Source organism: Manacus candei, unplaced genomic scaffold, assembly GCF_025592945.1.
Source record: "Manacus candei isolate 608988 ecotype Guabito, Panama unplaced genomic scaffold, ASM2559294v1 h1tg000076l, whole genome shotgun sequence".
NCBI lineage: Eukaryota > Metazoa > Chordata > Aves > Passeriformes > Pipridae > Manacus > Manacus candei.
In genome coordinates this window covers 5,512,603-5,527,734 of record NW_026138124.1, presented here as the reverse complement: position 1 = coordinate 5,527,734, position 15,132 = coordinate 5,512,603, and the positions used below count along the sequence as shown (strand labels likewise).

Here is a 15,132-nt window from a genome sequence, read left to right as displayed (position 1 = left end):
AGCACCCCGCAATCATCCCACACCCAGGTACCCATATCCTGCATCCCGGCAGGACGGATGCTGAGCATCCTTGGTACCCAGCTCCTTTCCCATCTCCCGCAGACCCCCAAAAGCTCAGCCCATCCCCCAGATGAGCTGTGTCCCCCCTCAGCACCCCCAGAGCCACCGGGAGCAAGGGGTGCCCCGGGGCGCTGCACGGTGTTACCTTCCCTTTTAAATACCCAGCCCTGTCTCCATCCATCCCTGCTGCCTTCCCAGCCTTCCTCCCGGGTGTCTTCTCCTCCTCCTCCTCCTTGCCCACACGCACCCTCCAGCCCCTCTTTCTCTCCGGTTTTCTTTGGGCCAGCACAACCCAACATCCCTCGCCGTGTCCCACCTCCATCCATCGCCTTCCCTGCATGTTATCCGGGACTTTGCCATGTTATAGAGTGACTTTTTAAGACTGAACTGCAGCCGGGTTACAGACACCAGCCAGCAACTCCCCCCGTGGCCACCCCGCTCGGTGGCTGGCCACAGCCTTTCCATTGAAAACCAAACAAAAAAACTAACAAACAAACAAACAAAAATTAAAAGCTAAAGAGACCGAATTTAAAAAATAATTTAAAAAAATTCTAAGCAGAGCAAACGGGATTAGCCGAGGGGTCTGGATCGCCGTACTAAAGAGTCCTTGTCTTTTTCCCATTCTGCCCTCCAAATGTGGAGATTATTGTTTTCTTTTTTTATTATTGCATTCCTGTCACTGCCAATTCCAAAGGTAGGTATTTCGTCCACCTCTGCACGTTCACTTCTGCAGATGAGCCTGTTGAAAAGCACCGTAGCTTGATTTAATGTTATTTTCTCTTTCTTTCTGACTTTCTTTCTCTTTCTTTCTCGCTCTCCTTCTCTGTCTCTCTTTCATTTTGTCTCTTTTTGGTGGCTATATATGATTTTTTTGTTTTTGATTTGTATGGTTTTCCCCAGTTAGCTGCAAAGCCATGCTCTTCTCTTACGTTCTTATTTTATATATTTTTTTTTTGCCCTGTCCACGTAATATTTTTTTCTTTCTTCCCCCCCTTTTCTCTTCCCCGTCTCCTCGTGCTGTCGGTAGAATGCATTTCTGTGTCTTTCAGCCCTCCGAATTTGTGTTCGTTTCCATGCAGGGGCTGCTTCCTTTGAGTCCCACCTTAGTGGCCCAGTAACGAAGGCAAACGTAATTAGTGAGAAATAGAGGCAGTGGCCAGGGGTGGGAGTGGGCACAGGGGGGGTTTGGGTTGAATGGATGGGGCAAAACCTGAGAAATTTGGGGAGATGTGTGTGTTTAACCCCTCTTTGGGTCGTGATGGGGGGAAAATAACCCAACTCAGGAAAAATACTGGGAGGCTGCAATGGGGAAAGGTTGAAATCTTCATCTGTGGAGAGGCAGGTCCAGGGCATCGCATTCCCCAGGAGCAGGGGATGGCATCCCAGCCCTGGATGTCCCATCCCCACAAGTACCCAGTGTGTGTTTTCCCTTTTGGGCTGGGTCTTTGCCGATTTGGGTTTATTTGGGATGCTTTTACTGTCGTTGCCTTCCTGCACGCCTGGGCAGGAGACTGCAGGGTTTGGGTGGGAGCCCCACACCCCACAGCATGGCCAACTGGCACCAAAATGCTGCCCTGGGAAAGAGGAAAGCCCTTTCTTTCTCTCTTCATCTTCCTCTTCTTCTACTTCATCTTCTCTGCTTTTGTTTTCCTCTGCTGGGACACGGGGCTGGGAAAGGGCTCAGCTGAACCCCCCCTGTTCTTTCCCCCCTCACTGCAGCCATTGCAACAGCAACAGATTTTTAACAAAAAATCCAAATCCTCTCATTTTGGCTCCAGCTTGCTGCTCTGTGGCTGGAGGGGTTGTCTTATCCATGGGGACAAGGAGGTGGGGTGTGGAGCAATCTGGGATGCTCAGGGATGCAAATGGTCTTGTGACCCTTTTGCAGCATCTTTGTGGTGGTCCCCAGAATCCCACCCCTTCGCCCTTCCTGCTTGTTTTTGGGGGAGAAAAGTGGTGTCTAGGACACAGTGTAGAGAGAACCTCATCCTCGAGGATTCACCAGAAGTATTTGGGGCATGGGGATGGCAAAGAATTGAGGTCAGTGGCCCTGGGTGTGGTGGCACAATCCTGGCACCACCCCAATCCCCCTGAACCCTCTTTAATCCCCTCGGCTGGACTCCCTGTGCAGGATTCAGCCTTCCAGGGATACTCAGGGACCTGGTGTTGGGCTGTGGCTGGGGAAAGGAGACCCTAAAGCCAGGGGTTTGCCAGCTTGGTCAGGACTGGTGGTGCAGGAGCTGTTTCCACCCATCTTTTTGGTCTAGTGATGTTTGCAAAGATGGGGAAAACACCCAGGCAGCATTTGTGGCTTGGAGGATCTCGGATATTTGGGGGCCCCAGAGCCAGACAAAACCCCCTCAGCTCTTGGTGAGAGCCTGGCTCGGGGCTTGGCCACGGTGGTGGCCCAGGGTTTTCCCTCCCTGTAGGAGAAGTGAGTTGGTTTGTTTTATTTCTCCTCTCTCTGGCTCTGTCTCTGTCTCTCCTCCTTCTCTCGCTCTTTCTTTCTCTCTTGCATTTTTGTGAATCTAATGATGCACTTATATTGCCCCGCTTTTCCCTTCTCTTCATACCTTACCTACTAAAGGAGGAAATGCCACTTTTTTGGTAAGTGGATGTTAACCAAGAGGGACTTAAAAAAAAAAAAAAAGCATATAATGGAAAAAATAAAAAAAAAAAAGGAAGCAGAAAGCAAAGTCTGTGTTGAGTGCTGATGAGGACTTAGCAGTTCCCTGCAGAGTCACAGCTAACAGCTCAATGCGTGTCCCAGGAAGAGCTCAGAGACATTCGTTTATCTCAGTAACGAGGACATTTGTGAAGTTTTGCTTTGTTTTTTATTTATTTATTTTTATTTATTTAGTATTTTTTTTTATTTGATTTGATTTGGATGGTTTTTCTTCTTTCTTTTTTTTCTGTTGGTTTCTTTTTTTGCCTTCTCGTCCCCGGCCCCCCCTCCCCTGCCTTGCCCTCCATTGTCGCTCTGTGCCGTTTTTTCCTCGTTTCTGGATTTATTTTAAGCCGAAAGCCGTACTATCGATAAAAAACTACACGTATCGGAACATATATCTCTATATATGTGCATGCCTCTGTGTGAGCAGACCCCATCACCTCCAGCCCTCTTTGGTTCGACCCCTTCCCCTCGGCTCAGTCTGATTTACTCTCCCTCACCGCCCCTCTTCCCTCCTCTCATCTTTTCTTTTCCCTGCCCCCATTTTCCTCCCTTCGTTTGGGTTTTACCCCTCTTTTCCCTCCCCCTTTCTTGGTGGGGGCGGGCGGGCACCAGGGTTTGCTTTATCCCTTCTCCAGGTGTTTTTTTTTTTTTTTTTTTGGGGGGGGGGTTGTTTCTTTCCCTTCAAGCTCTCCCTCCCTGACGACTCGGGGGTTTTCTTGGATTTATTTATTTTCCTCCCATCCCGCCCTTTCCTTTGGGTTTTTTTATTACGATTTGAGTTGAGTTATATTTTTTTGGCGTTTTGCATGCGGAGGTTTGCATGACCCACGTTGTTGAGGGCGAGAGGAAGGTGCAGAGTAGCGTCTGTGTAGCCTGCCTTATGCGATGTGCATTGACGTTGTGATCTGCGCCCCCGGCCCGGCGCCCCCCGTTAAAATCCCCTTTCTCCTTCTTTCTTCTCTTCTTCCCCCCCCTTCCTCCTTTCCCTCCTTCTCTCTCTCTCTCTCTCTCTCTCTCCCCCTCTGCCAGAGGCCGGCCTCGGCGTCCCCCTCTCCGCGGGCTCACGGCAGGACGGAGCCGCTTTCCCCCCGCGCCCGGGGGGGCCGACACGGTGCCCGCAGCCCCCGGTCGCCCACGCCGGAGCGGGGCAAGCACGGCCACCGGCATCGCTCCCGCAGTGCCTCGCCGCCCTCCCGACACCGCGGCCAGAGCAAGGGGCGGCCCCCGGCCCCCCGGGAGCCCCCGCCGGCTCCTCTCAGCCCGCCCGGCTACAGCAGCGACTCGGAGGGCTCGGCGGGATCACAGCCCTACCACCCGCCGGCCGGCCCCGACAGGAACCACGGCGCACACGGGAAGAAGTAAGCGAAGAACCCCGGGATGGGATCGTGTGATCACTGATGGGATATGGGAGCTGGGTTGTGGTATTTGGGGTGCAGCCCCACACGGGCACCTTGAGTCCATCCAAGGGGAGCTCTGGGGTGTGAGCTGGGGACCTGGGCTGGGATGCTCAGGGGATGGAGATGGAGATGGGAATGGGAATGGGGACAGGGATGGGGACAGGAATTGGGACAGACATGGGATAATGATGGGGATGGGGGAGGAGGAGGAAGGGGATCTGGAAAAAAAAAATAAATTTGAGTTTGGGTTAGGATTATTGAACGGGGGTTAGGTTGTGGATGGGGACAGGAACAGAGATAGGGAAGAGCCACAGTGGGTCAGTGCTAGCTCACTGTGGGAAGGATCATCCCTGCAAGGGTTTATGCCAGCTTGAAAGGCAGCGCCTGGATGGCTGTGTGGAATTACAGCATCCCACAGGACACAGGATCCCAAGTGCATGAGCACCACACGCTTTACAACCAGAGATGTAGCCCAGCCAAAAACTGGCGTCGTGTAGGTGTGCCCACTGTTCTCTGTGGGAACCTGGGGTCTCTTGCTCCCGTGGGGATATCCTGCCAGCCAGGATGAGACGTGAGGCAGTGCTGGGATCTGCCTTCACAGGGTGAAGGAGAGGCACCACCGGGGCCGGCCCAACAGCAGCTCGGAGTCGTCGGCCAAGCACTCCCGGCACACGTCGGAGCGCAGGAAGAGCCCGTCGCCCAGCCCAGGCCAGCGCAGCAGCTCCTGGAGCTCCAGTGGCTCTCTCTCCAAATCCCGCTCCCGCTCCCGGGAGAAGAGAGCAGGACGCAGCCGCTCCCGATCACCCTCGCCGAAAAAACCCGCCAGCAGGTCAGATCCAGGGGGGACTTCAGCCCAGGGGACACCAGAGGTGCCATGAGTGGGCCCAGGGGACACCATGGGTGCCATCAGTGGGCTCAGGGAGCGTCTGCGGCTCATGGTGGTCCCAGCTCTCCTGGGGTCTGGGAAGGGGTCTCAGGTCATTGCTGATGGCACTGGAAGAGCCAGCTCCAGGTGGCAGTGTCAGCTGCCACAGGAGCTGCTCTCACAGGGTGTCCCTGGATCCCACCCGGGATCCCAGCCCGCTCCCTGACGTTCCTCCTCCTCCTCGGGGTGTAGAGAGAAGGACAACGAGCCCCGAACACGTCACGGTGATCCCGATCCCACCCGCGCCCGGCGCCGCTCCAGGAGCTACTCCCCAATCAGGAAGAGGAGACGTGACTCCCCCAGCTTCATGGAGCCCAGGAGGATCACGAGGTGGGTCCTGGCACGTGGCAAAGGCTCTGCCATGTCCATTGGCACATCCCAGGGCTGAGCTCTGCCATCAGCCGGCCCCAAAGAGCGCGTGGGTGGGGGAATGGACAGGCAACAGATGGATGGATGGACAGATGGATGGATGGATGAATGGATGGATGGATGTATAGATAGATGGATGAATGGATGGACAGGTGGATGGGTGGATGGACGGATGAATGGATGCATGGCCGGCTGACTGGCTGGCTGGACGGACAGACAGATATATATATGGATAGATGGATGTACAAACAGATGGGTGGATGGATGAATGAGTGGGTGGATGGGTGAGTGGGTGGTTGGATAGGTGGATGGATGGACAGACCTGCAGATGGATGGATTGGCGGATGGACGGATGGACGGATGGACAAAAGGATGAGCAGCTCTGCTGATGGACAGACAATCCTGAGGGTGACCGGGTGAATCAGCTGGCCCAGACAGCTGGATAACCAGACTGCCTCCAATACTACGACCTTCTGATCTCTTCCTATTTCAAGGCATGAAAACAGGAATTAATTTTAATCCGGCTGTGCATATTCCAGAAAGACGCACATCCGCAACCACATCTCTCCTCTGCCCTCCCAAAGTCGATTTCTCCTCCTTGGGATCCTATTGCCTCAGGATCCCGAGCTGTAAGACAGGCAATATTTCGTGCCAGACAAAACACTGTGTGCATATGTAGCACCTCGTTAACATGCAGCGCTGGCAGCGGGGCCGTGCCGAGCCGAGATTACCTCCTTCCTGACCTATTTGTCTCTCCTGCTATCAGCTGGGAGATCAGGGGGCTGGATTTTCAGAAATCAGCTCTGCCTCACTGTGGGAGGGATTTTGTTTTGCCTGGGCTGGACTGGAGTTGTCAGGAGGAGAGGACAGGAGGAAGGACAGGAGCAATACTGCAGAGCCCATGGGTTAGGGCTCCCTGCAGCTCTTCCCAGTGTATGCCCTGGAAAGAAAATGGGCTGGGAAATCTGCTCCCAGCCCAGAGGAAGGTTTTTCCCAGCCCGGGTACCACTGTTTGGTTTTCCATCCCTCCTGCTCCATCCTGGTTTTGCCAGGATGTCCCCAGGGAGATGGCAGGGCTCAGTTGGAGGACACAGCCTGCAATCCCTGTGAGGACTGTCCCCCCCATCGCTGCCATTATCCCTGGCATGGATGGGGATGGCAGACCCAAATCTGCTTGGGGTTCAGGAGGAGCAGAGCCATTCCTACAAGGCCTAGAGGACGCTGTGGGGAAGGGGCAGCTGGGGAAACACCTCCAGCCCCCCTTGCCTGCCCCATAGTCCAGCCAGAACCCCCAGGGCTTTTCCTTGCCCTCCTGCCCTGTCCCCAGTTCCCATCATCCCCCCCCATCACATGGTCCTACCTCAGTGATGCCAACCTCTCCTTTTCCATTTCATCCCAAGGTCCCTCTCGGAGAGCATCGCCGCCAGCCTGGCTCCCAGGGTAACCTCTCCCCTTCCTCCTCCTCCTCCTCTTCCTCCTCCTCCTCTTCCTCCCGGACCCCTCTATGTCTCCTCACAACTTAGGATGCCCTTGGCACCCGGTTGCCTTCAGGCCGTGCCTGTGGCTCTCTGGTCCCACTAACACCAGGCCGGGAGAGGGGGCAAGGGGCTGACTCCTGATGTCTCTGCCCCCCGTGGCCTCCATTCCCACTGCCCCCGTGCTTCCCGTGTCTCTCCTCTCGCTCCGGCGCCGGCGGGGCCGCAGCTCGCCTCCCGCTAATCCCGAACGTCTCTTTTTCAGCAGCTTTCAATCTTTGGTGTCTGGGAAACACAAAGGCCACATTAACCTGCTCACTTTCTGCCCTCGACGCTGCCTAATCCAGGACTAACACCCCGGGGGGCGGGGGGCGGGAGGGAGCTGGGAAGGAGGAAGGGGATGGATGGAGGGGGAGGTGACGTCGGGTGGCCACATCCTGACGCCCCGCAGCCGGTCTGAGCCTGGTCGCGGGGATGCTCGGCTTCCCTGGGTGGATGCTTGGCCGTGCCGGAGGTCCAGTGCTGGACCCCCTCCCCGAGCTGCCGCCGGGGGCCTCACTCAGATCCCTTTTTCCATTTGCAGTGCTCGCAAGCGTCCCATCCCCTACTACCGGCCCAGCCCCTCGTCCTCCAGCTCGCTGAGCACCTACTCGTACAGCCGGAGCCGCAGCCGCAGCTACGACAGCTACAGCTCCAGCCGCAGCCGCAGCCGGACTCGCAGCCCCCCCAGCCGCTCCCGCAGCCCCAGCCGCAGCCCCAGCTACAACAGCCGCAGCAGCTCGGAGAGCGCCGGCTTCTGAGCCCCCCCCGGCACCCGGCCGCAGCCCCCCGGCACCCCAGCTCTGCCCCCTCCATGCCTCCTGCGCCCCCAGAAGGGACGGGACCACCGGGGAGGTGGAAAAGAGCCGGGGGATGCTAAGGACGGACCTTGGCGGCGGGGGAAAGCGCCGACGGAAACTGGAAGGGGTCCTTGCGTCGCCCATGGAAGGGGCGGTTCCCTCCCCGCTCCGGGGTGTTTTGGGGGTCGGGATGGGGAAGGGGAGGATGTCTTCTTATTTCTGCGAGTGCCGGGGCGGGGTCGGGTGGGGTGGGCGAGCACAGAGCGAGGGAACAAACGCTCAGCAGAGACTTTGGGGCGAGTGGGTAGGGGTGGCTCGGGGCCTCCCGGGACCCCTCCCTGTGCTTTTTTGGGTTGGTTTGACTGTTTTTTAGCACAAGAATATCCCGGGGAGGGGGGTGGGGGGGCGTGGCAGGCTCAGCTGGAAGGTGTGATGCCAACCAGAGGTGAGCCCCTGCTTTTCCCCATTGGAAGTGTCCCCACAGTGTCCTGGGGGCTGGGGGCACCATAAGACACTTTGGGGTTCCCCCAGACCTGAGAACATGCCGAGCCATGGATGAACAAAGCCAGCAGCACCCACAAGTCTCTTTCCAAGTGGGGAGATCCAGGGGGCCACCTATGTGTTAATGCTGCTCATCCCAGCTCAGGAGCTGGCCCTGGCACCCATCCATCCCACCCAATCTGAGGGCACACCAAGTTGTCACCCCCAGGAGGAGGGAGCTGCAAGGCCCAGGGCTGGGCAGGGGATTTCCCACCCCTGGGGGTGCATCCAGCCATCCTCTGGCTTTGGCATGGACCCCACCTCTGGGCCGGCTGCCCCCAGGCCCTCCTGTTCTGGGGTTGAGCAGCCCCTTTTTAGACTGAATTATGGAAGGAGAGAGGCAGGAGGGTCCCGGGCCTGGCCCGCGGCCCCGCTTTTGCAGGACTTTGCTGATTTCCCAAAAAAAAAATAGCCCCCCCCCGGGCGCCGAGGACAGCCCTGGCCCCCCGGGGCAGTCGGTTGGTGTTTAATCCTTGTGGCCCTGCGTTTTCCGGACGGCTGGAGCAGGACAATGGGGATGAGCCTCCCTGGGTGGGAGAGCAGCTGCCCGGATTAACCCGCTGCCCCCGATGAAAAGCCGGGCTTTGGCCCTCCCGAGGCGCTGGTTTGCAGGCGCTGGTTTGCAGGCGCTGGTTTGCAGCCAGGCGGGGCCGGGGCATCCTTTGGACTCGGGCTCAGCTGTGATGCGACAGCCTCGTTAGCCGTGGCCTGATGAACCCGAGGTCCCGGGAGGGCAGAGCTGTGAGAGGAGGGACACTGGGGTCATCTCCCAAATCTGGAATGCTGAGAAAACAGGCTCAGCCACAGGCTGAGGATTCACCAGCCCTTGGAGAAAAGTCCCAGGCCATGATGGGTGCCAGCCCTTGGGTATCCCATCCACCAGCTGGCAAAGCCACCAGCCACCTTCTGTGGTGCCCAGACAAGCAGAGCTGTTAGAAATGGGGTGAACAGGTAAGGAGGGGACTTGTGCCCACCTGCCAGCCCCAGGCAGGGCAGCAGCTCTGGATGTGACCGTGGTAGGAGGAGGAGACAAAGGGTCCTGCTCCCCCTGGGCCTCGGGAGATTGGAGGACACCAGTGCCCTCAGCATCCCTACGAACCCCTGAGCCACGCGCTCCGAAATCCATCCCACCCATCTCCACCTGCTGCCGCCGCAGCCCCCGGGCACCCCATGGCTCTGTCCCCACCATCACCCCACGGGGAAGCTCAGACTGGGATATGGGGGGTGTCCCCTGAGACCGTCCCAACCCAAGCCACCGGCAGGGGGGTTATTTTACCAGTGGCCGCAGCCCCAGCCCTGCAGCCCCCGGGGCCGCGGCTCCCGAAATCCCGAGACCCGCCTGCAGCGGCGCCGCGGACGAGCCAGCACATCAGGGAAAAATTCCAGTCTTCCTCTTTTACAGTCTCTGTCTCCTGCCGCGGAGGGAGCCAACTGGAACAAATACTCTGTAGAAATACTTCAGTATTTTCCTGTCGCGCGTGCGCTCTCTCTCTGGGTTGTGAGTACAGCTGTAGATGCCGTGAGCTGGTGCAATTATAATAAATATACAGTATATATTGTAAATGACTCTGCTGGGCACTGAGAGGTTTCTTCATGGGGGGAGAACAGCGGGGGTTTCCTGTTCCCTCCACGCAAGATTGGTCTGTCCAGCTCCCTGCAGACCCGTCCTCCTCCTCTCCCCTGTGCTGCCTGCTGTGTCCAGCCACCCTTGGCTCACTTTTCCCTCTGGCTCCGTGTGGAACAGCGCTGGGCACCAGTTGTGCGTCTGATCCCCCTGAGCATCCTGCTCTGGGGAGGGGGAAACCCTCTGAGAACCTCTCCCTCTGCATCTTTCCCGTCTCCTTGCAGTCCTCCTGGCTCCCTGCAGCCTTCCCTGCATTCCTCCCATTTGCCTCCCATCCATCCCATCTGCATCCCTCCCTGCATTCCTGCCTGCATCCCTCCCACCTCTCGCACCTCCCGGCATTCCTCCCTGCATTCCTGCCTACATCCCTCCCATTTCCCAGCATCCCTCCCTGCATCTTCCTCTACATCCCTCCCTGCATCCCCTCCATTTCCCTGCATCCCTCCCATTTCCCTGCATCTCTTACCTCCGCAGTGCCCCCCTCCTTTCCCGGCTCCCCCTCAGCCCATCCCAGACCCCACACGGCTCAGCTTCCTGCAGCCCCTTCTCACTCCCTGCCATTCCAGAGGGACGAGCTGGGCACTGCCCCAGACAAAGGACACCCCCAACTCCCCTCTGCAGCATTTCCCTCACATTCCTTGCTCCCTGAAGTCACACATCCTGCTCGGAGTGTCAGGGTTCAGCTGCCCCCCCATCTTCTGGCTTCTCCAAATTAAAGCTGGGGGCACAGGAGGACAGGGCAGAGTTGATGGGATCCCAGAGGGGATGGGGTCCCAGAGCTGCCAGGCTCACTGGGCTGGAAAACAGCCCTTCCCTGGGATGGGGGCATGGAGTCTGGCCCCAGATGGGAATCCTTTCCTGGGTGCCAGGTGTGTGGAGATGCTCGTTTGGACATGAGGGTAAATGACTTAAGGAGGGAGCCTCCCTCTCCCGAACAGAGTGCGCTGAAGCCTCCAGCCCCCCCAGCCCCCTCCAGCCCCCCTAACCCCATCATCACTATCAGCTCCCCTGCTCCCCACCAGCTCCATCAGATCCTATAAGACCCCCCCCCTTACTGATCCCACTGGCCCTTAAGAGCCTCCTCAGCCCTGTGGCCCTCAGAGACCCCCACCCACAGGGGCTGGAGCAGCCTCACCCCAGCTTGGTGCTGGGGGTTCCCCACCACAGTTGCTGAGCCCTGGGGCCACTGAGGGACTGGGGGGCTCCAGAACCTTCTGGCTGGTGAGTGATCAGGGGCTGGGGAGCTCCAGAACCTTCTGGCTGGTGAGTAACCAGGGGCTGGGGGGCTCCAGAACCTTCTGGCTGGCAGGTGACGCAGCGCAGGGCCATGCACGGCCTCCTCCCCTGACTCATCCCGCCATTCCCGAGGCGCTGGCCCAGCCCCAGCTCCCTCCCCACAAGGCCAGCGTGTCCCGGGGATTGTTTTACGGGCAGGCAGGAAGAGCCCGGGAGCAGCTCCAAGGGCCATCCATCACTCCCAACCAGCCAAGCCTCTCGCGATGAAAGGCGGACGGACACTTCCTTGGCAGGGGGACCCCGGAGGCCGCCAGCCCCCTCCCCGCGCCGCCCACACACTGCGGCTGCGTGTGGCCGCCCCAACCCCGGCAAAGTTTCTCGTCCCTTCCCCGGGGCTGCTGCGATTTCCATTAATAGCCAGCTGAGCCTCCCGGCTAAAAATAACCCCTGGCCCTCTTCATAAGTCACCGGCAGCCACCCCCCGGGCAGCACCGCACACCATGGCCGAGCGCCGCGTCCCCTTCACCTTCCTGCGCAGCCCCAGCTGGGATCCCTTCCGCGACTGGTACCATGGCAGCCGCCTCTTCGACCAGTCCTTCGGGATGCCCCACATCCCCGAGGATTGGTACAAGTGGCCGAGCGGCAGCGCCTGGCCGGGATATTTCCGCCTGCTGCCCCGGGAGAGCGCGCTGATGCCGGCCCCGGGCTCGCCCTTCGGGACGGCGCTGAGCCGCCAGCTCAGCAGCGGCATCTCCGAGATCCGCCAGACTGCCGACAGCTGGAAGGTCACCTTGGACGTCAACCACTTTGCACCTGAGGAGCTGGTGGTCAAGACCAAGGATAACATCGTGGAGATAACAGGTGGGTGCTGGGATGGGGGGGGGGAGGTCTCTGGGGTCCCTCGAGGGTGCTGGGATGAGGCAGCTGCTCCAGAGCTTGCTGGGGGGAAAAGGGTGGAAAGGCAACGTAGGGCGGAACAAGGGGTGGGAAGAGAGGGAAGGAAAAGCAAAAAGAGGAGATGGAGGGGACAGGTGGGAGGAGAGGAGAGGAAAAAGGGAAAGGGAAAGAGAAGATGAAAATCAAGGCACAGAGGAAGGCCCCGCACTACAGCTCAGCCTTGAGGTGCATTCACACAGCACAGGGTACAGAGACCCCCTGCCAGCCCCATATATTCACCTCTCACTGCTGTCCCAGCCAGGACACGGGGAGGGACCCCCTGGCTGTGACCCACAGAGGGACCTGGGGGGGTGACAAGCCCTGCAGCCCCTGCGCTCCCCACAGAGCCCTGGGCAGCTCAGCCAGGGATGCCATGACAAAGTCCAGACCTGTGGCACAAGGCCAGGATGTGCTTCCTGACACACCAGGACAGTCTGCACAGAGTGGGGGCAGTTCCCCAGCCAGGGGGATTTGGGGGGCAGCCCCAGGAAGAGGGGGGTGCTCCATCTTCAGCCCCACTGGCTGTGGGGCCAGGTGGCTGCTGTTGGGTCCCTTTGGCCACCACCAGGTCCTGGCACCACACTTTGCTCCACTTGAATTTGGGGGATGCTCCCAGAGGGGCCTCACTGCTCCTGGTACCCCACAGCTGCTTCAGGCTCTTATAATGGCAAGAAACACCAGGATGGGCAGAATCAGCCCCTCCCTCGTGTTGGGCAATGTCGGGATGGGGTGAGAAGGCTGCTCCCCCAGCTGGGTGTTTCTTTTCCAACCATCCCTGGGTTTTGTTTCCTTGCAGGTAAACACGAGGAGAAGCAGGATGAACACGGCTTCATCTCCAGGTGCTTCACCCGAAAATACACGTAAGTATCAGTGAGGAGGGGAGTTGGGATCCTGGCAGCACCAGGGACCTTTGGGGACCTTTCCCCACCCACCCCCTCAGTGCCCACTGGCCAAACCGGGAGTGGGGGAGGCAGCAGTTTGGGGCTGTCACATCCCTGGGGGGTGTAGGTGGGGCAGTGGGTGCTGCAGCCCTGACCCCCCCTCTCCCCCCACAGCCTCCCCCCCGGTGTCGAAGCCACGGCCGTGCGATCCTCGCTGTCCCCCGATGGGATGCTCACGGTGGAGGCCCCCCTGCCCAAACCCGCCATCCAGTCCGCGGAAATCACCATCCCCGTCACCGTCGAGAGCCAAGCCAAGGAACCAGCCAAGAAGTAGGCGGCACCCAGGAGGAGGAGGAAGAGGAGGAGGAGAAGCCGCCACCGCCCCCATCCCCAGCTGCCCCCTCGCACCCGCCCCCTTTTTACTATTGATTTTGTACTCGCCCTGTCACCGAGTGCCTTGAATAAATGTGAAGGAACAGACATTGTCAGCTGGAATAAAAACTGGTGAAAGAAACCTGTCCCTGTGTGTGTCCCCCGGCAGGGGGGAGCTGCACTGCAGGCACTGGGACCAGAGCACCAGGATGGGGCTGCCTGGGGCCAGTGGGGGGGGGGGGGGGGGGGTCACCAAGCCCTGCTCAGCACCTGGGGTCAACATCCTGACTCTCCCTATCCTGGATATCTCACATCCAGGTCTCCTACATCTCAGCTCTTCACATCCCAGCCTCCAGTATCCCAGATCTTTATATCCCGGGTCTCAAAAATTTCTGGTCTCCAACATCCCAGGCTCAGCATCCCAGGTTTCCACAACCTGGGTCTCCTACATCCCAGGTCTCTCAAATGCCAAGAGAGTCTCACCCTCTTGGGTGCACCCTCAGGGTGCTCAAACGCCCTGGGTCTCACCCTCCCTGGTCTCCACAATGCTGGCTCTCAGCCAATATCAGAATATTTTGGGTCTCCACACCCCAGTGTCACCCTCCTGGGTGACATCCCTGAAAAACAAGCACCCACATCCCCCCCTCTGGGTCGCAGGGGGGTCAGAGGGCAAAAAAGGGCTTTGTGGGCAGAAGCTCTGCTTGGGGACCCTGCAACCCCAGCAATGCAGCCCCTTGAGCCCCAGCCCTGCCATCCAGTGCTCCCCTTTCCTTCCGTCCCACTGTTGTGAGGGGCCAGCTGGGGGGTCCAGCTCAGGGGCTGCAGCCATACTGGGGGGCTGGACTGGGGCGGAGGGGGGTCGTGGTCTCGGTTCAGCCCCAGCTGGCCCCATGCCCCCCGTGCCTCTGGGCAGGACTGGCCCTACATGGCTGAGGTCAGGCCCAGGGCTTCGATGTTCCCACTCCGACAAATCCCACTAATCCCCCCTGAGTCATCCCGGAGGCAGACAGTGACCTGGGAGGAATCCCGCGGCCGCGAGGCCCCTCTCCGGGCTCAGGGGGCTCCACGTGCCCCCCGAACCCCTTCCCCCCCATCCCCTCTGCCCCAGCAGTCTCAGGGGTGAGCAGTTTGGCAGCTCTCAGGCACAATCTCGGGGGCAGTTCCTGCTGCCAGGGGTCACCTGTGTGCTTGGGGGGGCTCTATGTGCGTGTGTCTGGGGGTGCGAGGCTTTTCCAGCCCGAGCGTGTCTCCAGGGGAAGAAGCCCCTCCAGGAGCATCCCCGGCCCCCTCCCCTCTCTCCCAGTGGCTCTCACCTCCCAAAAAGCCGTGCTGAGGGGGCTGTCGGAGCACCACGGCGCCGGGGTGGGGCTCGGGGTGTCCCTCTCTGTGGGGGGGGTGCTCGGCGAGCCCCCAGCCCCTCTTTGCCATCACCCAGAGGTTATTCCCAGCCCCTTCCCGGGGGTGTCCACCCTGCGCCCCCGGATCCCTCGCAGGGCGCGTGAGTCAGGGCGCATTTTCCGTTTATAGTTTCCCGGGGAGGGGAGTATTTTTACAGCGTGAGTCACCGCGCGTGTGGCTCCGGGCGGAAAACCATCGGGGAAGGCAGGGAGGGAGGTGGGGAGGCTCCCACACACCCACCCCTGCGGCCACGGGAGCATCCAGGAACCCTCCTCGCGGTTTTCCCACCTTCCCTCGCCTCTGCCCCGGGAAGGAGCCCGGTGATCCCTTAATCCGCCGGGATCCTCTGCGCCGGGGGAAGGGCGGTGGCCCCCGGGATCAGACACCCGGCTGTTCCCGAGCCCTCCCC

The 15,132-nt window shown here is 59.5% G+C and overlaps 2 protein-coding genes and 1 long non-coding RNA gene across 4 annotated transcripts in view; 2 read left to right on the top strand and 1 right to left on the bottom strand.

The window, feature by feature from the left end:
* The window catches only part of SRRM3 (serine/arginine repetitive matrix 3), a 29,330-nt gene extending 19,488 nt beyond the window's left edge, over positions 1 to 9,842 (top strand). Inside the window, exons 12-16 of one of the 2 annotated variants that reach the window (XM_051809156.1) lie at positions 3,761 to 4,089; positions 4,730 to 4,957; positions 5,246 to 5,383; positions 6,823 to 6,862; positions 7,481 to 9,842. In XM_051809156.1, coding sequence (XP_051665116.1) covers positions 3,761 to 4,089; positions 4,730 to 4,957; positions 5,246 to 5,383; positions 6,823 to 6,862; positions 7,481 to 7,816 — 1,071 coding nt within the window. In that variant the 3' untranslated portion in view covers positions 7,817 to 9,842. The remainder of the gene's footprint in view (positions 1 to 3,760; positions 4,090 to 4,729; positions 4,958 to 5,245; positions 5,384 to 6,822; positions 6,863 to 7,480) is intronic. The other variant, XM_051809157.1, reaches the window with a different exon arrangement.
* Positions 8,876 to 15,126, bottom strand: LOC127480730 (uncharacterized). The gene is made up of 3 exons (XR_007908008.1): positions 14,639 to 15,126; positions 9,553 to 9,800; positions 8,876 to 9,015 (listed from the first exon to the last, which is right to left on the bottom strand). It is a non-coding gene; the product is annotated as an uncharacterized LOC127480730 (long non-coding RNA).
* Positions 11,481 to 13,467, top strand: HSPB1 (heat shock protein family B (small) member 1). The gene is made up of 3 exons (XM_051809159.1): positions 11,481 to 11,997; positions 12,869 to 12,932; positions 13,128 to 13,467. Exons 1-3 carry the CDS (start codon positions 11,637 to 11,639, stop codon positions 13,285 to 13,287), a joined length of 585 nt encoding a protein of 194 aa, XP_051665119.1. The 5' UTR covers positions 11,481 to 11,636; the 3' UTR covers positions 13,288 to 13,467.
* Positions 15,127 to 15,132: the final 6 nt, after the last annotated feature.

Excerpts from the sequence above, each read along its gene's own strand:
- HSPB1 (XM_051809159.1), top strand. The coding sequence starts at position 11,637 with ATGGCCGAGCGCCGCGTCCCCTTCACCTTCCTGCGCAGCCCCAGCTGG. Across the intron at positions 11,998-12,868 it reads TAACATCGTGGAGATAACAG|GTAAACACGAGGAGAAGCAG; the intron begins GTGGGTGCTGGG and ends GTTTCCTTGCAG. Across the intron at positions 12,933-13,127 it reads TGCTTCACCCGAAAATACAC|CCTCCCCCCCGGTGTCGAAG; the intron begins GTAAGTATCAGT and ends CTCCCCCCACAG.